This window comes from Ciona intestinalis, chromosome 1 (assembly GCF_000224145.3).
Source record: "Ciona intestinalis chromosome 1, KH, whole genome shotgun sequence".
NCBI classification, from domain to species: Eukaryota; Metazoa; Chordata; class Ascidiacea; order Phlebobranchia; family Cionidae; genus Ciona; species Ciona intestinalis.
Genome location: NC_020166.2, coordinates 1,922,854 through 1,948,442, shown reverse-complemented (window position 1 = coordinate 1,948,442; position 25,589 = coordinate 1,922,854). Strand labels below are relative to the sequence as shown.

Genomic DNA, 25,589 nt, shown 5'->3' with positions numbered 1-25,589 from the left:
CATGGCTGCTTTGTACCCAAATCATATTCCAATCACAAAGTTATCACGAATATTACTTGCTGGATCATCTGCTGTTGCTGCTTTAAGGAATCCATACAGAGATGGTATGTTGTCTTGTAGTGTAATAAAAAATAATGTTATAAAAAATAATATTAACTGTATAAATATCAGGCATCTTATTATTAATGTGCAAGGTGGCTTAGCCAAAAAGCTGGGTTATTTTAAAATATGACACTACCCTTGAGTGTTGTACAATTTGTTGGTGATTTATGCAAAAACACCTAGTCACTGGTGTTATAAAGACTTTGGTTGCCCCACACACAATAAAAAATAGGTTACATGACATGCGTGATACTTGTGAGCGGCCACAAGGTGTATAAAACAGAACACCCACGTTAAAACGACTGCCCTGGCACGCTAGCATAAATAAGTTAAATTTATTCATTCGTTATGTTAGAAAATCCCAACCACATCAACTTGTATTCCCAGACATGGTTGCAGTGTGCAGCGAAACAACGGCGTGTAATGCATTGGAACATATGCGTGGGAGAATGTTGGATGACGAGACAGGAAGAAGAATATTAAACGAACAACCTCGTGTTAATAGTTCAACTGTTGACTTGAAGTTATTACGAGCTTTACCTGAGTCTACACTGGGAAGACAATATGTTAACATGTTGAACAAATATGTGAGTATATTGCCATTAATGTTTGTATTATTTTACTTTCTGTATGGGTGAGGTCCTTGTTACAAAACCTAGGATATAACCCAGGTTTGGCCCATTACCACAACATGACAACACCCAGATTACTTATCTACATTGGAAAATTATGATTCTGTTTTACATGGTTGAGGTCCTTGTGGAGGACTTGAGATTTAGGCCAGATTTGGTCCTACACTCCAGTAATTTATATATTTGTCTCTGCAAATGTTTTTTTCTAAAATTCCAAACTATATTTCGTAACACCTAATTTCTCTTAATGTTACGTGATTACGTCTATTACTGCAGCACTTGTTCACAAATATTAAAATACTATTCTTACATTTGTGAAAATACGTATGGGTTTCCCAAATTTTGTCTTGTTTAAAAGTAAAAATGCGTATGCATTACAAAATATAAATGAATTACAGAACATTACTCCAGATTCAAGGAGAGATGTCAAGTTTGTAGACGACCCTGAGCTCGCCTTTGTTTTACAACGATACCGAGAAACACACGACTTCAATCATCTGTTGTTAGGTGGGAAAGTAATAAATATGTTTTTTGTCTGTGGGTTTGGTTGATTAATTCAGCCTTTCTCAGTGCTACCCCACACCAGTGTGCCTTGAAAAGCTCCTAACACCCACAAAGTTACATGTGTGGTAACTTGTAACTAGTTGCGCAGTGTATGAAACAGAACACCCATGTTATAACTACTGCTGTTTCCAGCCAGCCGCCACATAAAGATAAGTAAGTTACATATGTTGTAACTTGTAAGCAGGCATGAGGTGTATCAAACAGAACACTCGTGTTATAACCACTATTGTCGCTCTGCCAAGCGAGAATAAATGAGTTACATATGTTGTATCTTGTAAGCAGCACGAAGTGTATGAAACAGAGAACTCTTGTTATAACTACTTCCATTGCCCCGTCACACAAGAATAAATAATTTACATTCATCCAAGCATGTTGTAGATACATCCATTTATATTACAGTTAATGATTTAAATACTACACAGGTCAACGAACAAATCTCCGAGGTGAGGTTGCAGTGAAATGGTTTGAAGCAATACAAACATTCCTTCCTATGTGTTGGATGGCTGCAGTTGGAGGCACAACAAGGTAAAGGGGGTTAATATTTAAAGCTTAAATGTGTGTGATTGTGTGTAAGTGTAACTAAATTGTCGCCTTGTTTAAATTGTCACTGTATTTTTGCTTTTAAACTCTTACTTAAAGATGTGGGGCAACGCGCCCATTGTGTACCCGTGGCATGTCTCACTGCATGACCACGCCCAACTGAGTTATAATAGAACATTTAAACTTAACATGTTTAATTTTTTGCAACAAACGATATTAATAACCAAAAGCCAATGTTCATTAAGTGTCTTGCCCAACCCACCCCGATGCATGCCAGTACAGTTCTAGCAGTGAGCAGTGATAGCAGTAGGGTTTGAACCTACCTTTGCATTGAATCATTTAAATGACAGTTATATACAGTTGCCATGTGCTCCTACTTTTGATATTTTATTTGGATAGCAATCTAGTGACCACTGGGTTGAAGCAATAACCATAAACTTTGGTTTTACATATTAAATAACAAAAGTGTCTACTAAGAGACAATGGTTATTGTAAATTTAAATGTTTTCTAAATTTTGCCTACTTAAAAATCCTGAGATTGTTAATCTTTCAGTAAATTGAAACATTATTGCAACCAGAGCATGCTGGTGTTAGCACCCAGACTTAAACCCGGTGACCTCCGTTTAAAGTGTTTTAGTCGATGGGTAATAATGAAATTTTGGCTAAATATAAAATATGATTCAAATTTTGCTTAAAAATGTTAAAATTGTTAAAAAAATTTGAAATAATTGCATCCAGAAAATCATTAACAAAAAGTTGGATAATATTGTCAGTAAAATGAAAATAATTGCAACAGATTAAGTCGAAAGCGAAGATTACGTTTACTGCAGCAAGACCTACCATGGATAATACCGACTGCAAAATCTTGTCAGTTTTTCATGAATATTTACTTTGAAGAAAGATTGGATCAAGATATTGATGATTTAAGAGATGAAATGAAAATTTATTTACCCCATTCTTGAAATTATTTATTTGTTTATTTTAATGCAATAAAATATTTTGATTTTTTCCCTGTTTTTTTGTGTATTAAGTTGTAATTTTAGGCAGAAGTTTAGAAAAACGTTATTTTTTTGCAAAGGTGTCTTTGGGCAAGACACTCAATGTTTATCTGTTTAATCCAGTGGTTACTAATATAAGTTATACAATGTAACCACTGGTAACCACTGTGTTTATGCAATGCCAAAAGGTCATTTACGTTTCGACTCTTTATTGCGTTCTAGTGTGCGGTCTTATTTAAGTTTTATTAGCACAAGAGGTCGCTGTTCAATACTTCACAAATGTTTAAATTACCGCCGTTTATCTCAAGTCGTTCTGCTTTATGCGAAAAGCCGTATCAGATTATGAATTTAAAATCAAAACCAAAATGTTACATTTTCGGCTAACACTGCAATGTTCAGCGTTGCGTGTTCGAGGCTCACTATGAGTACTTGTACTTATCATTAATCTTGGTAAGATGATGCATTTCATTATATTTTTTCGTTCCATTTATCCTAGTAGTAAATAAAGATTAATTACGGAACATTATACAGCCGTGTTCCCACGACCGTAAAATAGCGTTGTTTATTGTTAAAAACATGGTTAGGAAATATGGATATTGTTCAACGTTATCCATCTTACCCCACTAAAGTAGGCTGGGGGAAGATGGAACACTTTTGGCACAACAATTTTATAGTTCCTTGAATGTTCCTTGTTTACTTAACTGAGAGGTGAAAATAGAGGTAAAAAGTGTCCCATCTTCCCCCACCCTACTATACATTATCTTCGATTGGAAAAACGAGACAAAATTCCGATCAGCCTGTCTGAATCATCATAAAGCAACATTCAGTTCGTTTATTACATAACAATCACTCTCACGCAACCAAGTTTGTTGCAACTCGCAGATTGCATGCAGATTAATTGCCCCAATATCGGCCGCATTCATATACGTAGATGCATACACGGACATCCATATACAAAGCACACGAACAAATATTGAATAATGACTTATCCAATTATACGACATTAAGTTCTATCCTGCCATTTCACGCCTCACTAAACCGCACGAAGTACGGAAGCATTAAACTTAATTCGTCTACGAATAACGTCATATTATTCGTGACTTAGACATTAAAACCATTGGGTAGCAATGAACGTGACTTATATACAGTCGCAACCCCCACAATAACCCATCCATAGATTCATGGCTAGACACTTCGATACCCACACGAATCCGTGCTTCGACACTGGCACAGACATGCAGAATATAAACCATAAATCTTTTATATTCCGCGAATGCATCGCACCGGCAGACCCTTTACCCCACCATACATGGTGTCGCTTTCAATCCTAATATTGCGTTTCCCGTAGAATTACGCAATGTCTGCTAAACCTTCACGTTTCCTTCATCCGACCACGCAACCGAATTACGCAAAACGTGATTTTTAAACCCAAACCTATAGGGCTTACGTCATTTCACACACGTAGGCTCAGGATGTCTATAGCGTGAGTCTTGAGTTATAAAAAAAAACATCGAGATTGCGTTATGCTATATTAAACCTTAACCTATACCAACACGTATATAGGCCTTGTATAATGAATGCCATGACGATATGACGCCACGTTAACCACGCATTAAGGGTAACTTGTGGCCTGTGGGTTACTATTATGCATGTCAACTTACACCAGCAGTTTAGGTCATGCTAAATGCAAAACCCAGATTAGGAAATATGGGATATTGTGTTCTAACCGTATATCCATCTTCCCCCATAGACCACTTGTACCATATACGCATAATACTGCACATTCAGAACTTTCACCCAGCACTTGGAACAGTGGGATATTATGAAGACGTATCATATCAAGAATTCCCTAACCCGATATAATTTAACAAGGGAATTTTCCACACACTTACACAACACTATGCCTCCTACACGTTGTTGTAATTGTTTAATTGAACCCTCAACGTTAAGTGGAGGAATCATTACTTAAAGATTACGTCCCATACTTTGTCTAATTTCCAAGATATGCCGAATAATTAAAGCTCACGTTGATTGTAAGTCGTGGGGATTTGTAAACAAATTGCTTTTTGCACACTTGTTGACATTTATAATCGTCTGCAACTCACGTAAGTCAAACGACACAATGCCAATTGTTACAACACACGTCAATCATTTGACGTCATTTGGATTACTTCACGTACTTCGTGACGTCACGAACGTGAGTTTTGCAATGTTTGCAAAAAGGAGAGGGTTGAATGGATTAATAAATGCAATATATAGTAGTGCGGGTAGGATAGGATACCCTCAGCACATATTCATTATTCCCTAATCGTGGTTTAAAGCAATTAACAAATCTCTTTTAGAGTCCTGCTAAGGATACGGTTATATAATTCTTTTAATGTCATTTGTTCGCTACCAAATTGGACGATAAAATGGAAAGATCGCATAAACCATCTTGCCCTAATATAGCTTATATTTATTTGAGTTATGGGATATCTTTTATAACCCAGGCTGCCCAAATTAGGTGCGCCACGATATAGTGATTAACAATAACCTATGAGAAGTTTCTGCTTGGGTTGTGTAAATTGTAAATAGGAGGTGTTTAAAATATGGTGTGGTAGAAAAGAATCCAAAAGATCTTAATGTGTTGTGAACCTAAAAATAACCCATACTTCTGAGTTTTTAGCTATAAAGTTATAGCTGCGTCGTATTTATCGCAAAATTATTCACGCAATATCAAACATAACCTCGGGTGATTTACATTCCATGCAAGCCATGGTTGCCTTTACTTCACATTCAGATTCGTTAAAGCTCTAACTTTCCCCACCCTTCTTCGAAGTTAATGTAAACAATAATTATAAACCGATTTCAATCGACCTGATGAGACGATTAAGCGGCAACCTAAGGTGTATAACTTGCCCTGGTATGCCAATTACATTACGCACTTCTCGACCGTTGTGCGCGTCGCAACACTTTTGCATCATTATTGACCAGCTGCGCGTTAAACAAGACTCCAAGCTATATAATTACGTCGTGACTGAATATAATAAAATGTACAAAACAACACGATGACGTCATTATCTTACTTTATTGTCTCGCAAACTTTAATGTTAAAATTTGGGTCTAAATATTAGCAGTTGTTGGTGGTCTTTAAGATATAGTAGGGGAGGGGAAGGTGGAACACCTTTGACACATAATATCCAAATATCCTGATCGTGTTTTAAACAATTACCAATCTATATGGGAGCCGTGAGATACGGTTTTATAAAAAGATCTTTAAATGTTTGTTTGGTAAATCAAATTAATTGCAATTGGAAAAGAAAATAGACTAAAAATGTTTTCTACCATCTCCCACCTTACTATATTGTATATTTGTACGCAGAAAAATGTTAAGACAAACACTTTTTTTTATTTTCATAGGCCTGTTACGTATTTTATAACGGTGAGGTTCTGCGGCAAGGCATGGGATTTAAGATTTTAAAAAGCTTGAGTTGTCCCTGTACTTATTTTGTTACGCAACGTAAATTGCGCACGAAGTACCCCTAAAACACGCGCGTAGTATAACGTACCGTAATATCCTCACGTGAGACAGGGATGTACGTATGAACAAAATTCCAAAATTCTTCAATAAATTATGACTCAACACATAACGTGCATAGAAGCCATTATAAGTTCCACATACGTATCAAACGGTGCGCGAAACTCAAGTGATCGATGTCTCTATGACGTCATAATAACATAAAACTGCAACTTTAATTGTTTTTCTAATCGATATAATGATGAGATTTCCGCGTTTCGCGCTGGTTTGATTATTACGTCATACCAATTAGTGTTTCACATAGCGACAATTACAATAGGCATTGTTACATAAAACATTAATCCATCTCTTCGCAATATTAAAATTTTCCTTATTACATCATAATACACACGCAACATTTCTCGATTCTTGGCTCCGAAAAAATTAATCTTTACAAAATTAAAGTTTTATCTCGACATGATTTGTCAAATTAAATATCAATAAACTTTGCGGGATACGCAACTTTCGATATAGTTCATGCATGTCAGCGTATTCACGGAAGTCATTATTTTATAGCGCCCATTTAAATTTATCATCAACGTTATATAAGCAGTTCCTGCTATATTGGCTAAATAATAGAAATGTCAATCGTCCGTGCTCTATTGTAGCACGTTCAGCAATATTTTGGCGGCTTTTTTGGCGATTTCTGTGTGGTTTAGATACGTCATATGCATGGCAATCGTGCACGATTGGACCAAACTGTGATTTTAGACTGCAGAACGTTTACACCATTTCATATAACGTGAGGGGCTGTGTATCGTGTGTAGCATTCATGGCTTAATTACTTAAGCAGGGAAGATTAATTCCCTAAGTCTTGCTGTAACGTGGGCACAGTTATAGATGTATTTGTAATGCATTCGCGGAGTAAAATTTCCATAAAGTGACTCATATAATTATTTAAAACTTTCTATGTTTAAACTAATACTCATTTAAAACATTACTGTTCGTCGTTAAGCTTTTTGTGCTTGGTAGCAAAATGTTGCACATTACAACACAAGATGAACAATATGCATACGATCCGAGTCCGTATATAAACTCTACATACGATAAATAAAAGAGACAATCTTGCTAAAAACTCTAATTTGGGAGTAATATATACCTACTATGGCCAAATTCGCAGGGTGTTGGGGCAATCGGCCAACACTGACTTAAATCCAAGGGTCCATAGGTTTTCTTTAAACTATTTAAATGTCCATGTTTGTGGAAACTTTACATATGATATAGAGATTGCAAAATGCTGCACATTGTAGTACAGTGCGGACAGCAAAACTATGAAACCGAGAAATCGTCACAATGGACTTGTCATAATGACAAGTATTAAACCATTGTTTCATCATAATCATTGCCTGGTTTAAATATTTCCATGATGTCACTATTACAACAAACACGTGTAATTTTCCCTCCATTAAATATCGTTTCTATTCGTGCGCTTTTTCACGTTTGTTCTCGTAAACCACGCGATGTTTTGCACGCAAGCATAAACTATGTGACGAATTCCTCGAATACTCTGATGTTGCAGTTCGATATTTCACGAACCGGTATTTATGCTAAACTCACGACCCCGGTCAAGTTATGCAATATTGATAAAAGTTTGTAGAATATTAGCATCAATTTTAATTACTTCTTTAATTACGATAGAAAAGATCAAATAATTTAAAAACAGCGAATAGAAAGGAATTAGTGACAAAATGACAGACGTTAAAAACAAGCTACAGGTAGCCTACAAACTATAAAGCCAACATACAATAAACTCACAGTGAGTTGTGTTTATGAAAATAAGGTAAAATTTAATTGGGAGAAAAGTTGCGTGTAACGACACGCCTCATACCATAGAGTAGTCTGATTTATCCAAATATAATAAACAAAATGGTATGCTGTATATTCGCAAATATAAAACTAACAAACAAAATCGCTCTGCACCAAAATATAATTCTCGAAATTGTGTTGTTTTTCGAAACTGCAAATCAACAGATACCTCTGTTACGTCACAGTGATCCACAATCACGTGGTTGCGGCATATTTTGACTTTGGTACACGAACTTTTTTCTTTTATGTCAAGATTTTGATCTACAGTAGCTTGTAATTAGATCCGCACGCAACAATCCAGACCTTGATAGTAAGTGTCGGTTAATTGCTTCGATCTGAGAACTAACGGCGACTTTTTAATGTCTTTCTTTGTAGGGTCAAGTAGCGAGCACATAGTTGCATACCTGGGTTATTTTTACCACCTTAACGACGAATCTAAGTTTACCTACAACACAATTTACTAAATGAACGATATTTTAATAGCTTACACAGTACATGCTTCCGTATAACGACCATAAAAATAGAACTAGAAATAGAATGAAAATACGTCTCATCTCTCCCCCCCTACTATAATTTATTTTATGTTTTTCTTACACAAAAAATGTAATAACAGAGTTATATATGCACAACTTAGTGGCTTAATCCTCAGCCATCTAAATCCAACGCAAAGTTCGTTAAATTGGAAGTTTATTATTTTTTTAAAAGTGAACTTGAAATCTGTAAAGAAAACAAATAACCGACAATCTAACGACCTACAGACTTGTGATACAAATTAGAAGACGAGCCAGTTCCAACTAGCTTGTTATTTCGGCTGTAAATTGCAGAGTAACGCCTATTTGAAGACTTCACATATACCCGCATATGGGTGTAGCAGGGTGAAATAAAATGTTATTTCAGTTGTTACTTGGTTGAGGTGGGGCCAAAATAATTTGGCAAAAGATTTGTGTCAATAAAATTTGTGAATTTTTTATCAATTTGACGGCGCACCGGATGATAAACGAAAATAGTTGATGAATTTAATAGCTGACCTATCCAGCTACCGACGTCTACGTAACTTCACGCAATTGCGTGGCTAATTTAAGGCGGGGAGCAAATCGATCACGCCCACTGCCTCGCAAGGAGAAAAACTTTTTGAAGGCTGGATTCGTTTATAAGCAGGTACCGCTACAAGGTTTTTCAGAAGCATGGAGTGGCTGGTGAGAGGTTGTGGGATATTGCTGCTTTAGCGGGTCATAGCGACGCGGTTAACCTTAAGTAGTATGACATGACAATGCTGTTTGATGCGCAGTATTATGATGTCATAATGTGGTATTTTATTTAGGTTTTGTCGGCACGATATTTGAATATAAACCAACGCCGATATTTTAATATAAACCAACATGAAATGTTAAAGTTTGATCGCGTGTTGATTCTGCCCGCAAATCCGTAGCCGAGTCATGCGCTTATAAGGTTGCGCGCAGGCCGACGATGTGAGAATATTTTAAATTAACACCACGTACCCGCCAATGGTTTATATAAATGATGGTGTCTACTTAAAGACTTGTCATTAAATCGGCGCCTGCTATCAGACTTAAAGACCACAAGTATATTGAATGTTCTTTGATTTAAATTAAAATATTAAACGTTGACTCACCGCCGGTAGCTTTGTATATTTAATACGATCTATAGCAGATAAAACTTAGGATTAAAATTTTCGTGGATTTTAATTTAACCCGATATTATAAATCACCAAAATTGTTACAAATGTAAAAGTTTTAACGTGAATGGTAAATATTTGTAAAAAAATCGTAGAAAATAATCAAATGTTTCAGCATTTGTTCAAACAGAGGTTTACATTATAATTACCTTTTGCCTTTGCAGGAATTATTAGAAACGCCACGAAATTTGGAACAAAAAACAACATGAATTTAAGATTACTTCTGTTGTATCTAAGCATAGCTGTATTATCTGCGCATTCTCGGAGGGTAAGGGCACCCAGTAGAATCCGAAGAAGGACCCCTGTTACGGGGTCGGCAGGTATCAACATACAAGACTCATCAGCGCAAACGATTCAAGTCGGTTTCAGGTATATACAAGGAGCAGTACGATACAGGTGAATGTTTGAACTATTTAGCCATTTAGTTAATGCTTTGTCCATTGTTTACCTGATAAAAATGTTTTAGGATATAATGTTATCTTATTTAATTTATTTCGACAATGTGGCGTGTAGACAAAAAAAAATAAGAGGAGAGAGATTAAAGATTTAGTAAACTTATTTGAATGCTTCGACGTCTTACAGTAGCAGCGGGGAAAGATGGGAAACTATTTTAACACATATTGTTCAATAATCCAAATAACCTAGTCGTGTGACAATTGTACATATTAGTACGAAATGCGTCGGCAAATTATAAATTTTGTTGAATTATTATTTATATTTTTTGTATATTGTCTAGTAGCAACATCAGCGTTCATAATTTATTAATATGTTTAGGAATAAAAGAATAAAACAAATACAATAAAATTACAGACAATTATTATTTTTTTGATAATGTCTCGTTGTATAGAAGATGAAACATTTGAGGTTAAAACAATTCAGAAGGTCAGAAAAATCACTTTCACAATTTTTCTTGAATAATATTTATTCCAATCCTCTAATAAACAATCAAACCCGAGATTTCGGATATCCTCGTCGAGGTCCAACCTCATTATTAATTCCTAACCTTTATTAAAGGTGTGTTTGTCGCCCCAGGGATGCGCTGTAACTCCTTATTCGTCCTAAACCAGGGTTCGTGACAAAATGAACAATTTCCGGATAAGTCTAAAATTTTGCGGTGTTGATTGAAAACAGATAAAACACTCATGTCTGTTACGTCACAACCGAATATACGTCACGAATTCCAGAACAAGGATCAAGAGCGTTCATTGGTCGAGGGGAATTTTGGCTAAACGTTGCGACCTACAACGGTGGGGGGTTTTGCAACCACGCTTTTATTTGGAACTTTTCCTCGAGTAGTTTATATTTCTCGCGTATTTTAACGATGTTTTGCTGCTAATTCCCCTCCGTTTGTTGTTTTAATTAATTTAATTTTCGCTATGGTATTCGAAGAGGTAATTACATTTACGTATATCGCAACCGCTATTATCCCGCATTTTATAACTTCGTCCCCGCTTTGTTATGACATTTACTAAAAGCGGTTTCGCCCAAAGCAAGATACGATAGCCGCATTTGCAGTGCCTAATTTGCAGTTCTATGTTTACTACAACAGATTTAACGAGTTCACCATAAATATACAAAATATAATCTGTTTTCCAAATGACACAAAATACCGAAATTTATTTCCACCGTTTTCCGTGAAATTGGTGACGAAAAACATTTGATAAACGTAACTTTAAAAATAGTTCCTATAAGCTTAAAAAAAACATCATTTATGTTGGATTTTAACAATTATTTAAAATTTAATTCCAATGAAAACTTATAACAGTAACACATCGTTATTTAGTACCGGCGCTTTTACAACCTAATTTTAAATAAACTGCTAAACCTATAATACTAACAACTTTAAAAAGTTCCTATACATTTTGGACATTATATATTTTGTAACTTAAATTCTTTGCAACTGATATAAAAGCTGCAAATATACCAGTAATCAATTTTATAGAAGTGCTAAACCTATAATACTGTAACGTTTCTATATTGCTATGTTTTGGTCATTATTTTCCAACTTATACAAATGCCATTCCCGCCATTATAGAGTATCAGCCAAAGAATGGATCGACGGTACTTACGAACAAACCGTTGCAACGAACGAAAAGATTGTTGGAATACATCAGCGACAAGCTACGTTGCAGAATCTTGATCCAGGAGTGAGTTGGTTGTTTAATATTTTTTGTATGGATTTTTTACAACATTGTATGTCCCTTATTAAACATTTTATATATCTAACTTTATATAGTACTGTGTGGTAATTGAGGTACCGTTAGCACCTAAATCCCCATCATATTTCCTGATCGTGTTTTGAATAATTACCAACGCGCTTTTAGAGTCGCGAGGTTGCGGTTATATAATTCTGTAAATATTCTTTGTGTACTACCAAATAAGCGGATAAAACAGAATTAAAGAGAAAAGAACGTGGCTGTTAAACCGCAAGAAAGATATTTATATTCAAGACAAAAAAAAATAAACGACAACAATTTGAATGAAGACAAATTAGCAAACTACGAAAATACTCTCCAGCAGTAATTCTTTAGCACGAGTTCATAATTTAATCCAGACTTAGTGTCGCTTAGGTTAATGATGGTAGCAAATTTATGCGGGAATTAATACAAGTAGTGGGTTGAAGCTGGAATTTGTGACTCCACCAACCTATTTGCGGTATTCACATCAGCTTATATCTACCCACGGTGGAAAACCAAGTGCTCAAACATGGGAGATTAATTTCAAAACGGATTAACCTTGTCAGCGACATAAATGTATTTGTGAAATTTAAATGACAAGACAATCACGCCCAATTTACTCTCATTATACTTTGTGATGTAACAATGGGCGTTTAATGTCTAGTCGCGGTTACATTGTTTTGTCGTAATGTAAACTTACTATTTCTGTATGAGGCGCAAGTGCTATAATAAATCGACAGTGAGCATAAGGAGTATAAATACACCAGGTGTGTTTTGGTGTATAAGAAGACACCCATGTTATAACTCGACGTTGAGCATGAGGTGTATGAATACACCATGTGTGACTCGTATATCAGATAAATTGACCATGTTATACAGCTCAGCAGTGAGCATGGAGTGTATAAGTAGTCACCCATGTTCAAACTCAACAGTAAGTTTAATATGTACTAACCAACCAAATATCCAACAGCGAGAATATTTGATTCAAGTCCAAGGTTTAAACCGAGCGAGTCGTCCAATAGGTTCCGTATCTGAACACGTCGCTGGCACAGCACTTCGATGTTATACTTGCAATGGTAGAGCTTCTAACAGGGAATGCAACACTAGATCATCTGTACAGGAATGCCCAGCTGGAACCGTAAGTTAAAGTTCCATTATAACTATATCACTTTTTTCTTTCTTTTAAATTTTTTTTTTGATTTTTGGTTTTGGAAAGAGCAGTTTCAAAAATTCTAACTTTAGTGGGGATTTTTAAGTTGAGATCATTGTTTGCGTCACATTAAGATTTTAAAACTGCCTTTTCACAAATATACATAACGTATTCTGAAACTTTTAAAGAATTTTAATTAATGAATGTTTTGTATATAAACTTTTGTATATAAGTTTCATATACAACCTGAAGCAATAAACACCCATGTATATACATTGCCGTGGACCGTGGTTCACCTAAAACATCTCAAAACTTCCGTGGCTTTCAAACTATTTCCCACATTTCCAAATATAGTAACAACGTCACGTGATGGAAAGGTCGTGTGATGTCATATATGTGACATCACTTTTAATTAATGTTACCACAATAAACGGTTTCTCGGAAAAAATAAATTTTGTTCTTCAAACTAACTTTGAAATGTTTTTTTTGTTACGTCATTACTACGTCATAATTCCCATTATAATCGCCGATACAGGATTCGTTGAATGCCAATTTGTAAATTATTGTTTCACTTAATTTTACGACCACCTAATATTTCATCATAAACTTTATTGTTTGAGGTCGATTGTTTCCTGTTTATGACGTCACGGAAAGAGAGAATTAACTTTTATGATGTCATAATAACATTGCGACATGGCTGGGGGTGTGAACTTGATTTATTATTACTTTTATTATATTGCTTTCGTAAAAAAAACATTGTTACATATTTGATTTTATCCCTCTTTTACACAATTTAATATTCTGACGTCATATTGACCCTTTTGTTTACGTCACAGGACAGCTGTCTGAACGAGGTTCGATACCAGAACGGTATAGCAACGTTCACTAAAAGATGCGCCCAGTTTCAACCTAGGCTTGCCCGTAAAATGAGAGGGAACGTTGACATCACAGCTTCATGCAGGGGTGTACACGCGTAAGTTATTACTTTGTAATACAACCATTATGGCTATCATTTTGGTATAGTGTCATTTTGCACCAGCCTAGTGGTCACTAATGGGTTGTCTAAATTGTCAGCCATAAAGAAAAAAATGACGTTCACAATGTTACGTATATACTTGGTAACTCAAAAGCAGTCACGAGGTGTATGAAAATGTACGTTATTGAGAAAACGGTTTTATAATTCTTTGAATGTTCTTTGTTTATACCAAAACGGACGAGAAAATAGAATAAAAATGTCCCATGCCATCTTCCCCACCCTAATATACATATTAAGGATTAACATTTACCGACCATTTAATTATTCCACAGGAAAGACGCCGTTTGCCAATGCATGTGTAAGAGCGACTTGTGTAACGCCGCGGATTTGCCCTGCAGTGATCGTAAGTATTATAGTGCATGTAACAATAACTCATTATAGCGCATATAATAACAATAATAGCAACTATTATTTGTCTCCGATTACGGTAGCGAAGATTAAACAATAGTTAAAACCAAAAGACAGGATATAGCGACAAAACGACAGTCGTAAAACACGTTAAAAACATATTTACATTTCATTGTAAGAAGAAGCGTGGTCGCTACATCTATGTAACTTATCGAGCATAAGTGGTAGCACTCGTAACGCCATATACTTACTCCACCACTTCTAACCACAGTAACATTGTAAAACATAAAATTGGCGGTAACTTGTAAGCGGCTTGCAAGGTTATTATACCTGTGGGAAATTTTTTTTGGCTGAAGTGCAAAGGAATGAGCGAATTTTTAACTTAGATTTTTGTCTTTTAAGCAGCGTTTATACTGTACAGCGTATAGCTAGCTTTGATGTAAAAAGAAAAAGGATATTTGCACCCGGCGTTTTTCAGCGCAGGCCAGCGTAGATATTTCTTTGTATGTTAATTTTAGGCGGTGTTTACACAACGGCATTACTCGGTTTGATTCGAAAAGAACAAACTAATAAATATTTACACCCAGCGTCGTTCAGCCCAGCTTAAATATTCCTTTGCATCAATAACAGTCGTGACATGAAAGTTACCGGAAAAACATCACGTTGATCGTGCCTGAAACAAAAGATTTGGAATAATTTCAATAAAATACACATTAATCACGAATAGTTCGTGATCATAGAAAACATATTTAAATAATACTTGCCAATCATCCGGAAATCTTATTCTTGATTTTGACACCACATTTATAACTGGGGGTTGTTTTGGTTGTTTTCAATCGATCATAAATTTTCAACCTTAATTAGTTGCGGCGTATCACTAGTAAAAACGAGGCGTGAGGTTAAAAAATTCCTCTATAAATATGTATAGTGACATTACAATACTTATGATCAAACATGTTTGTTCAAACTTCTTGTTTACGTCGTCAGCGCAGACTGTGTGACGTCAAAAGCATATTTAGGGCTTGACAATGCCTGTCTGTGACATAACACGCATGATCACAATCCAGGTAGTCTACCACGCTTGTTACGTCACAAACATCATGTTCGGAAGTTTAAACAGGTATCATTGTGACGTAACAGCAACATGGAACACATTCCATATAAATATATAGTACAGTGGGGGAAGATGGGACACCTTTAGCACACAATATCCAATTATCCTGGTTGTGTTTTAAACAGTTCAAAACGGTCTATGGGTGTGTAGGGATACGGTTGTCTAATTCTTTAAAAGTTCTTTATTTACTACTCAGTGGGACAAAAAATAGAATGAAAAGATGTCCCATCTTTTCCCATCCTACTATATACCCTATATGGGTGAGGTCATTAGGGCTTACCCTACTACAAATAACAACACTTGCTATTCTAGGATGCTTTCCCCGACTCCGCCAACCACGCACGGCTACATTACATTGCACTAACGGTGACAGAGTTGGATCAGTATGCACATGGAGATGCAGGGGACAAAATGCAAGAGCCATCGGTATAACAAGCGCTAGATGTCGAACTGACCGAACATGGAGTGTCCTAACACCACCGAGATGTGTATTACCTCAAGGTAAGAATAACACAACATAATTTCGAGGGCTCATCTGGTATGAAAAAAATGAAAAAAACCTACAGTGTACATGGGCATAATAATGTAAATGCACTGAAACTCTTGTGACAAATGTATATTGCATTTATCCTGATAAAATGACCTGAATAAGGATTTAAACCTCGGTCCTTGAAACTGATTTACCAAAAGAGTTAGTATAGGTATAATTTATGCCAACAACATTTTATAGCTTTATTAAATTACCGTTGTGGTTGGCCAATTTAGTCTAATTAAAATAAAAAACTCACTCATGCGAAATAGAATGTTTAACATAAACCAAACCCTTATTGCAGTAGAGGATCCTGTCACCACAGCACGTACAACCCCATACGAATGCCCCACTATGGCAGCACCTCCTAACACAAGGATGCGATGCTTACAAGCAAACCGGCTCAACTCCGTATGTACCTTCACATGCACAAGGTAACTAAGTTCGAATCCCGGCCCTGGTAGTTTTACTAACGTTATTTGTTTACAGTGGTTATACTTTAACACGTGGTAGCGCGACACGTACATGTGGCAGAACCGGATACTGGAGTGGTAGCGTCCCCTTGTGTACAGGTGAGTAAGAATGTTATAACCACTAGTCGTCGCTAAAGATGTTTGCTCGTTAATCAAATTAATTTAACTTATTTATCCTCGCGTGCCGGGGAAACGACCGTTGTTATAACACGGGTGTTCTTTTCCATACAGCTCGTACCCTTTTACGAGTTACCAGGTATCACCTAAACCAGATTAACCAGTTGTGGTGAAAATATTATGTTTAGGTCACTAACGGCTTTGTTATGTCATATTTATGTTAATCTCGAATAGTTAGTATTGTCCAAGCACAGTCTTACGTCGTGCGTCATTTATTTGTTTGTCCTACGTCACTGCGACGTCGCAATAGCGGTCTAGCGTAGGTCAGATTATATAAATAGATTATATATATACAATTTATGGAATTGCGTAAAGGTTAGCTACGTCATCAGGTATGGTATGCGGGGAATTCCCTAGTAAGAATGTGGCCCTGGGCACCGCAGGCTATTTGTGCAAAATTCTCAAAACTCGCAAAAATATCAGAAAATGTCAACCCAAGGACAAATATTTCATCAAGAGTATTTTGCGCTGCATTTAACCTGCCTGGTTTTAAACACTTAATAAAAAACGACTATGTCCACAAAGTCACATATGTGGTAAGCGCGCATGAGCTGCATGACGCAGAACATCTATGTTATAACAACTGCCGCCGTTGCTCCGCCACGGGAGGATACAAGTTGTTTGTGTTTATATGTCATTGGGCGACATATATATTTTTCCAGTTAATTTACGATTTTATACAAGGCCAATAAGGTTAACAAACCATAATGCCTTCTACAAGAAATGCCAGTGTAAAACGCGAAATTTTACCATGCAACAAATAGTATTGTAACAACATATATTAACTCTTTCACAGCCATCACATGCCCGGCCATACCACCGGTCCCATACCTCGTTATAAACTGCGACAACAACCGGAACGTTGGCTCCAACTGCGAATTGTCATGCACTGGACAATTGACGTTGATTGGACAAAACGAGATCACGTGCCGTAGCAACGGACGGTGGAGTCACGTGGTACCGAGATGCGAAAGTAAGTGTGACGTCGTAGTATATTTGACCCTTTGTTTGCCTGACCTATATTGAAACAATATTAACATTATGTTTTTATAAGGACGAGGTTGCCAAGCAAGACCCCGCGTCGGTCGCAACATTTTGATGGAATGTGAAGAATTTACCCAACCGTCAGAGGGCGCTAGATGTCACTACTCATGCAAACCTGGATACGAGATGCGCGGCACGCCATCTAGCGTTTGTTTAAATAACAGATGGAGTAACGCAGCTCCTTTATGTTCAAGTGAGTGTGTGGTGTATATTGTATGCCATATGTGGTTGATGCGTTTACATAATAACTCAAGTGGGCAATAGGTGTATGAAACAGAACACCTACGTTTTAGCAACAGTTGTTGTACCACCACGACTATAAACAAGTTTCATTCATTCAATTTACCCGTAAACAATAAACCTTCACAGAAAGAAAAGTAAGAGTAGTTGCTGTAGTGGTTTTTACCATTCAATTCAAATACTTTAGATCTGTATAACAATCATTTAATCATCATTTTTAGAAACTCGCTGTCGTCCTGACATGGGACAACCAGCCTTCGGATGGCTACAATGCTCTGATTATTCCAACTTTGACTCCAACTGCACATTCACGTGTCGGGCTGGTTACGTTTTGAGGGGAGCACCAGTTGTAAGATGCTTGGCTTCCACACGGTGGAGCCATAGTGCTCCAACCTGTGAACGTAAGTGGAGACAGTTTATACGGATTGTGTATTGCAATATTATACATAGTAAGGTGGGGGAAAATGAGACATCTTTTAGTCTATATTTTCGTCCCTTTTGGAGTAAACAAAAACACAAGAAATATAAAACGGTATCCTGACATCTCCCATGGACCGCTGTTGACTATTTAAAACATAATCAGTTTTTTTTGGATAGATTGTGCTAAAGGGTCATGTCTTCCCCTAACATACAGTCGTTATCATGACTATATTTGATTTAAAAGTTGGTTTATGTTAAAATATATACCCATATGTACAGACTACAGTGTCATAAAACCATCTTCAGTGATGTAAGAAGTTAAAGTAAACTGGTTTTCAATATAAATATATTATTATTTCTGTCTAGTAATTTCCTTACTGACATAATATACTGATATCTGTGTGCTTAACCCCATAAAATTATCTAACTCAACAGCGGGCATGAGGTGTATAAACCCACCATGTGTAGTGTGCAATATCTATATATGAAACTAACACTTTATTACTTCAGGTGTTAGTTGTCCACCCATTCCACACTCAGTAACGGGCACATACTCATGCAACAACGCATGGAACGCTGGTAGCGTATGTACATTGTCGTGTAACACAGGGTATGGGCGCGGCAGTTCAACAAGACAACGTGTAAGTGGTTGTTTCGTGCTTATAGTTGTGCTTTTCCTTGCCAATGTTTCCAACCCAGTAATTACTGATGGGTTGTCACAATTGTAACCAATATAAAAAAATCAATTTAAATAAAAAAATCAAAGTAAATAATCACTCACAAAGTTACATACATGGTAACTTGTAAGTGGATATAAGCTGTATGAAACAGAACACCCACGTTATAACCACTTTCCTTGCAAAGGTTTAAGTTGCAGCTGTGGCTTATAACATATTGTTACTATAGCCAACAATAACATGGTTCAACTTAACATTACAGATCACATGTAACGCCAACCCCAATGTTGGGCCTAGTGATGAATACATGGGAAGATGGTCACCTGCTGTATCACATTGTGAAAGTAAGTCTAACATATATATTACAATATATATCAAAGTTGTTAAAACAACTTCAACTTTCAGAAATAGCTCTTTTACCAAAAGCAGAAAACCTGTTTGTAGTATTTTAATGCTCAGTAGTAAGTAAGCAACATCAGCAGAATCTTTTGTCATACTCTAATAACGTCTTGCCAAATGGCAGAAAAAACATTCTTGTGATTAAATTAAAGTTTTTTACCATAACAGTATAAGAGTTATATATAATATTACTTTTATCCTGGTAGCAACATAGTAGAATACAAAATGTAAATTTTTAAATAGTATATATTTTTATGCGAAATATATTAACATGCATTTAGTCTTACATTAAACATTAAATTTTATATAAACCCATTAGAAACAGTAGTAGAATGACTTCAAATTTTCTTCAGAATCTCGATGTGCTGCATTTACCGTTACACCTGGGATGCGACGTTCATGTTCAAAGTCTGATTATCGTGAAATAGGCAGTGTATGTCGTTTTTCATGTGACCCTGGTTACTTCCGTGCTGGTAGGAGTAGCAGGACTTGTAGGAGGGGTTACTTTGGAGTGGCGCTTGGAAGGTGGTCAGCTGGGAGAACATATTGTATTCGTAAGTGCTTGTGTGGGTTAACAGTTTGTTTTTAAAAAACAATTTTTTTCCTGACTTGTTGTACAGAAAAAATTAGATTAATATATATATATATTGTGATTAATACTTAACATATAATGAATCAAAATTGGAAATTTATTTTACAAAATTAAAAATAATAAACAGTTTTCAAATATATGGGTGGACACGGTTTTAAACAGTTATTCCCAATAGGTCGTAGTTGTCCTCGCTTAACACCAACAAACTTTGGTGCGGTCTCATGTTCTGATGGCATATACGCTGGTTCTAACTGCACAGTTACATGCGAGAGAGGTTATGAACCAACATCTGAAGCGAACTTCCAATGTGCAATGAATGGAAGGTGGAATAGACCCAAAGCTAGATGCACACGTAAGAAAAAGTGTTTGTGTTGATGTGAATCTTGCTATGTAGAGGGTGTGTGACTATTTCATGCATTGCTGTATAACGTTACTATTTGATTTCCCACATAGGAGTTGTATGCCGCGCTCCAACAGAAGTGACCACGCGTAACATTGTGTTTACATGCGGTAAGGATGCACGTAACAACCCAGTTGTACAAAGATACTTCACTGACTTTGAGTGCCCACTACGATGCAGGTAAACCAATTGACTCTTTTGTTTTGTATTGGTAAAGACATGGGATTTAGGCCAGAGTTGGCTCATTATCCTAATTTCTTTGGTATTAACATGATCAGGCATGTAGTTGACTTCAAAGGCTGTAAGGATTTATGCAGAGGTAATAGGCACCCTCTCGCCTACATCTCAGGCCCTGTGGTGTGCCACCATGAAGGACCTCACTCATGTAGAATAGAACGAGCATATACAATGTTTGGGTAATGGGTCAAGTCTGGCATAAATCCCAAATCTCATGGCATTTCTTGACGTAGGGCCCCTCCTATATAGAATACTTCCGTAATTTCATTCTCAATTTTATAAAATATTTAAATCTAACTTTAATAAAAAATAATTTCTCTTCCCAGTTCTGGTTTCCTTATCATCGGTGGCAACAGTAGTAAATGCGGCACAGACGGTGAATGGATTATTTCGCAATCGCTGGAATGTGCTGGTGAGTTTTGTTAACCTCCAGTCTTGTAGCAATACTTTAGCATAAGTTTGTTTTTAGTCAAAATCTATCATGGATTTGATGTAGTATGCAATAAAAATAATTACCCACAAAGTTACATTTGTGATAACTCCTAAGCTGGCACGAGGTGTATGAAACAGAACACCTGTGTTATAACAACTGTTATTGCCCTGCAATGCGAGGGAAAAAAGTTACATTCATTCATAGATATATACAAGGGTATAAACTTGAATGTGTGTATATAACAATGTACGCATCATAATACCCATTGTGATGTAGATGTTGATGAATGTGCGGTAAACAATGGTGGTTGTGATCATTTCTGCAGCAATGAGATGGGTGGATACCAATGTTCATGTCGGGAGAATTATCAACTTAACGCTGATGGAGCAACTTGCAGACGTAAGTCTCTTCTGCCTATTCACACACTACAAATAGAGACTCTTAGAACTCATTCTGACTGCTTTGTCAAATGGCATATGTTGGTCCGTAAGCTTTTTTTAAATAAAAGAAATATATTTATGTTTACTGAGTTAATTTATATATATATAGTTATATTTTTTTAGAAAAAAATGGTTTTATAATAATTAGGTTAAATAGATTCCTAATTGCTGTTACCACAGGGTGTGCATTCGAGTTTATAATACTTATCACGTTTTAGGTATCTTCTGCCCTGAGTTTCCCCCCGACAGTCGGAGCAGCGTGACTTGCACAAACGAACGTTCGATCGGTTCAACTTGCGTGATATCATGCGTTACAGGGTACGAGCCACGAGGTGGCGGTGCTGAGCTCGTGTGTAGAAACGACGGGACTTGGAACGAACTGTTTGCAACTTGCTTGAGTAAGTTTGAGTAACTTCTGCTTTTAATCAGTTCCATGTAAAAGATCTGGTGCACTTTAGTCCTGGATTATTCTACACCAGTGATTATCAATTTCTTCTTGCATACCACTTGTGGTGCATAAAGGTCCTCAATAGATTTATTCTCTGCATTCTTTTAAACAAATGGTATGTGATATTCAAAATGAAAAAAGACAAAATTGATAACCGCTGCTGTACAATGTTTACCGTTACAGTAACAATATAAATAACAAAAAACTTTAATTTTTTTTAACTATATATACACACTATAACAGAGGTTGAATGTCCTCCACTACGCGTGCCTACCAATGGAACCTTAAGTTGTAGCGAGGATAATCTTTACCAATCCGTATGTCGTTCCACATGCGATGTTGGTTTCAATATGATTGGGGTACCCGACACATCATGTACTGAACATAGAGTATGGACCCAAGAATCGCCAACATGTAGACGTGAGTATGATGTCATAATGGGTGTTGTGATGTCATAGTATGGCTTTTGAATAATTGAATGTATATAACTTGCTTTATCCTCGCTTGGCTGGAAAACCACAGTTGTTATAACACAGATGTTCTGTTTTATACACCTCATGCCAGCTTACGAGTTACCTTGTCTGCAACTTTGCGCAGGATTTTTTGACTAAACATGCATCCAATTCAGGTGTTCGTTGCCCAGAGGAACTCACTCACATTGACAATGGAGTTACTATGTGTTCGGACGCAAACTTCTACAACTCAGACTGCCACTACGCATGCAATGTTGGATATCAGTTCGTAGCTTCACCTCAAGAAACATTACTTCCATTTGGGCTTCTACTTTTCCCCATAGCAACCTGCATGGAGGATGGAACATGGTCGTTGCCAGCGCCGTCGTGCGAGAAGAAACAATGTTTACCAACTTTTACTGATGTTCATTCTGTAAGTTAATGTTTTAGTGTGTAGCATATTATAAATATTCTTTCAGCAAATTATCTGGTATGAAAAGGTAGTGCATTTTCTGACGTTTCGTCTGCCATTGCTGTATGACACACTACGTTTTTATACTAAATAAGCTGCTATATGGGATACGAGAAAATTGGGTTGTGATATTCCTTGTGTAAGTCTTGTATCATATCTCATTCATTGTTTAGCTCTTTTCCATTAATAATATGAATTTCCAACAGTTCATGGCAATATTTCATAAAAAATAGAAATTTTGAGGGTTAGGGTTTGGTGGCTAACTGCTATAGACCTTAGGTACCAAACAACATTTTTAAATCCTTACATTTCATTATTTAGTTAATATGCTTCGGACTGTCCATTTGAGATTCAATCATGTTTTGCAGTTATTTTGTAAAATATGTATTTAGTTGATAAGCCTCATACACTCAACCCAACATCCAATTCTTAATCACCCAGGTTCGACCTAACAGCCAAATAACTTGCACGGATTCCGATTTATTTGATTCTACGTGCACGATGTCGTGTGATGCCGGCTACGAGCTGATTGGCCAAATACGGTCACGGTGTTTGAGCACACAAACATGGTCACATGACTTGGGCCAATGTGAAAGTAAGTTATGTTGGAATATTTAAGTTTTTTATTTGTGCTATATATGGTTACGCTTGCATGAGGAAGCTACTTTACAAGGTATTTCGAAGTTAAATTTAATGCAGGTATTCAATGTCGATTATTAAAATTTGAGAATCTTTGCAGTTAAGGGTTAGAGGTTAAAAACGAAACATTTTCTAAACAGTCAACAACACCAACAGTTTAAACTCAACAATCTCGTTGCAATTTTTACCTAAAATCCTAAATTTGAATTTATTCCTTCCCACCCACCATAGAAATCAGATGCCCCTCCACCCTCCCACCACACGATGGGGCAATATCTTGCAACGATACCAACAGATACGAATCCACTTGCCAATATACATGTAATGAAGGTTATAATATGGTTGGGGTTGCAACATTATTGTGTCAAGCTGATCGTACATGGAGCGCGCCATCTCCTACTTGTCAACGTAAGTTTACAAACTTAAATAAACTTTGTTAGTTTTAATATTTTTTTACTAATATTTTGGGCTCTTCTATCAAAAATTTTGCCAACACATTTTTCAATGTCCCAATATTTTTTTGTAATAGATTTGACTTAGCCTAAATTTTTCACAGGAATCCAATGTAATGAGTCTCGTACCGCGATTGCAAACGGTATTGTTACATGCACAATGGATAATTATTACGCTTCTGATTGTTCTGCTTCATGCAACGCTGGGTATGAATTCGATGAAGCCAACAGTTTAGGAGGGTTGCGTAAATCGCGAGTTAGAGCGATTATAACAGGCATCGAGGCACCAGCAACATTTGAAACAGTTGTTAGTCGGTGTTTGGCAACTGGGGAGTGGGACTCTGAAGCTCCATCGTGTGTTAAACATTCGTGTGAGCCGAGCGAGGATGAAATGAGACAGGTGGGTGGATGTGTATGTGTTTTACTAAACCTACACCTTTGTATGTGTATAGTGCATGCAGTGTTTTGTTCTGTATTTTCTATACATGCTGATGTGTGTTTTACTTTTGCATTATATTCACCACTTACTTTGTTTATTCAGGCTCGATCAAATGGTGAAGTTGAATGTACAGACAGTCAGTTGTTTATGTCATCCTGTACACTACGATGTCATAATGGGTATGAGGTCACCGGGGGAAGTCCCTCAGTACAGTGTGGGTCAACAAGACAATGGTCAGCGGCGATGGGAACATGTCAAAGTGAGGGTTAATTAGGGAAATTTTTTTGTTGATTACTTTATTGGGTTGTTAATAAATAATTATTTTGTTGCTTCTAATACTTGATGGGCATAATGTAATTGATAAATAAGATTCTACAGATTACAATATTTAACTATTAGAGACACCAACAGTTTAACATAGTTTAAACAGAATTTTAAAAATAAATTAATTATGATGAATAACACTTATATAGTTGAAACATAATTTGCTTAAAAAATATCAGGATCTATTAGTCTCATTATTCCAGTACACATTGCGCTTCTATTTTACAAGTTTTTTAAGTTTTATTTCAAACTGGTATACATCAAACATAGAAATCCGATGCAATGAATTTGATGAACTTAACAATGGAAGAATGAATTGTAGCGAGGACAATTTATTTGAATCTGTTTGTTCGTTCGAATGCTCTCCTGGATACGACTTGGTTGGTTCAGCAACCTCCACTTGTTTGGCAAATACTTCATTCTCTCATCCTAAACCAAGTTGTCAAAGTGAGGAAATGTTATAATGCTCATGTTATAATAGACAATATTATCTTAAATATCATTATGGAAAAAGCCTCAGTTTTCAATTTAAACAACATCCTTTATTAAATGAATATCACCAACTTTTATTCCAAACGCTTTT

The 25,589-nt window shown here is 36.3% G+C and overlaps 2 protein-coding genes across 2 annotated transcripts in view; both read left to right on the top strand.

Moving 5' to 3' along the window:
* The first annotated feature begins 1 nt into the window (after position 1).
* On the top strand, positions 2-2,800 carry LOC100184934 (ubiquinone biosynthesis protein COQ4 homolog, mitochondrial-like). The gene is made up of 5 exons (XM_002128386.5): positions 2-104; positions 490-689; positions 1,133-1,241; positions 1,721-1,823; positions 2,635-2,800. Exons 1-5 carry the CDS (start codon positions 2-4, stop codon positions 2,798-2,800), a joined length of 681 nt encoding a protein of 226 aa, XP_002128422.1.
* Positions 1,721-25,589, top strand: part of LOC494409 (sushi, von Willebrand factor type A, EGF and pentraxin domain-containing protein 1) — a 39,936-nt gene continuing 16,067 nt past the window's right edge. Inside the window, exons 1-27 of the mRNA XM_018815546.2 lie at positions 1,721-1,823; positions 10,059-10,290; positions 11,930-12,041; positions 13,042-13,209; positions 14,058-14,194; positions 14,530-14,600; positions 16,032-16,220; positions 16,553-16,682; positions 16,738-16,820; positions 17,695-17,871; positions 17,953-18,135; positions 18,404-18,583; positions 19,113-19,243; positions 19,542-19,623; positions 20,032-20,232; positions 20,446-20,622; positions 20,724-20,850; positions 21,234-21,319; positions 21,617-21,739; positions 21,999-22,178; positions 22,472-22,648; positions 22,857-23,113; positions 23,594-23,747; positions 24,023-24,199; positions 24,348-24,643; positions 24,785-24,941; positions 25,277-25,453. Coding sequence (XP_018671091.1) covers positions 10,100-10,290; positions 11,930-12,041; positions 13,042-13,209; positions 14,058-14,194; positions 14,530-14,600; positions 16,032-16,220; positions 16,553-16,682; positions 16,738-16,820; positions 17,695-17,871; positions 17,953-18,135; positions 18,404-18,583; positions 19,113-19,243; positions 19,542-19,623; positions 20,032-20,232; positions 20,446-20,622; positions 20,724-20,850; positions 21,234-21,319; positions 21,617-21,739; positions 21,999-22,178; positions 22,472-22,648; positions 22,857-23,113; positions 23,594-23,747; positions 24,023-24,199; positions 24,348-24,643; positions 24,785-24,941; positions 25,277-25,453 — 4,123 coding nt within the window. The 5' untranslated portion in view covers positions 1,721-1,823; positions 10,059-10,099. The remainder of the gene's footprint in view (positions 1,824-10,058; positions 10,291-11,929; positions 12,042-13,041; positions 13,210-14,057; positions 14,195-14,529; positions 14,601-16,031; positions 16,221-16,552; positions 16,683-16,737; positions 16,821-17,694; positions 17,872-17,952; positions 18,136-18,403; positions 18,584-19,112; positions 19,244-19,541; positions 19,624-20,031; positions 20,233-20,445; positions 20,623-20,723; positions 20,851-21,233; positions 21,320-21,616; positions 21,740-21,998; positions 22,179-22,471; positions 22,649-22,856; positions 23,114-23,593; positions 23,748-24,022; positions 24,200-24,347; positions 24,644-24,784; positions 24,942-25,276; positions 25,454-25,589) is intronic.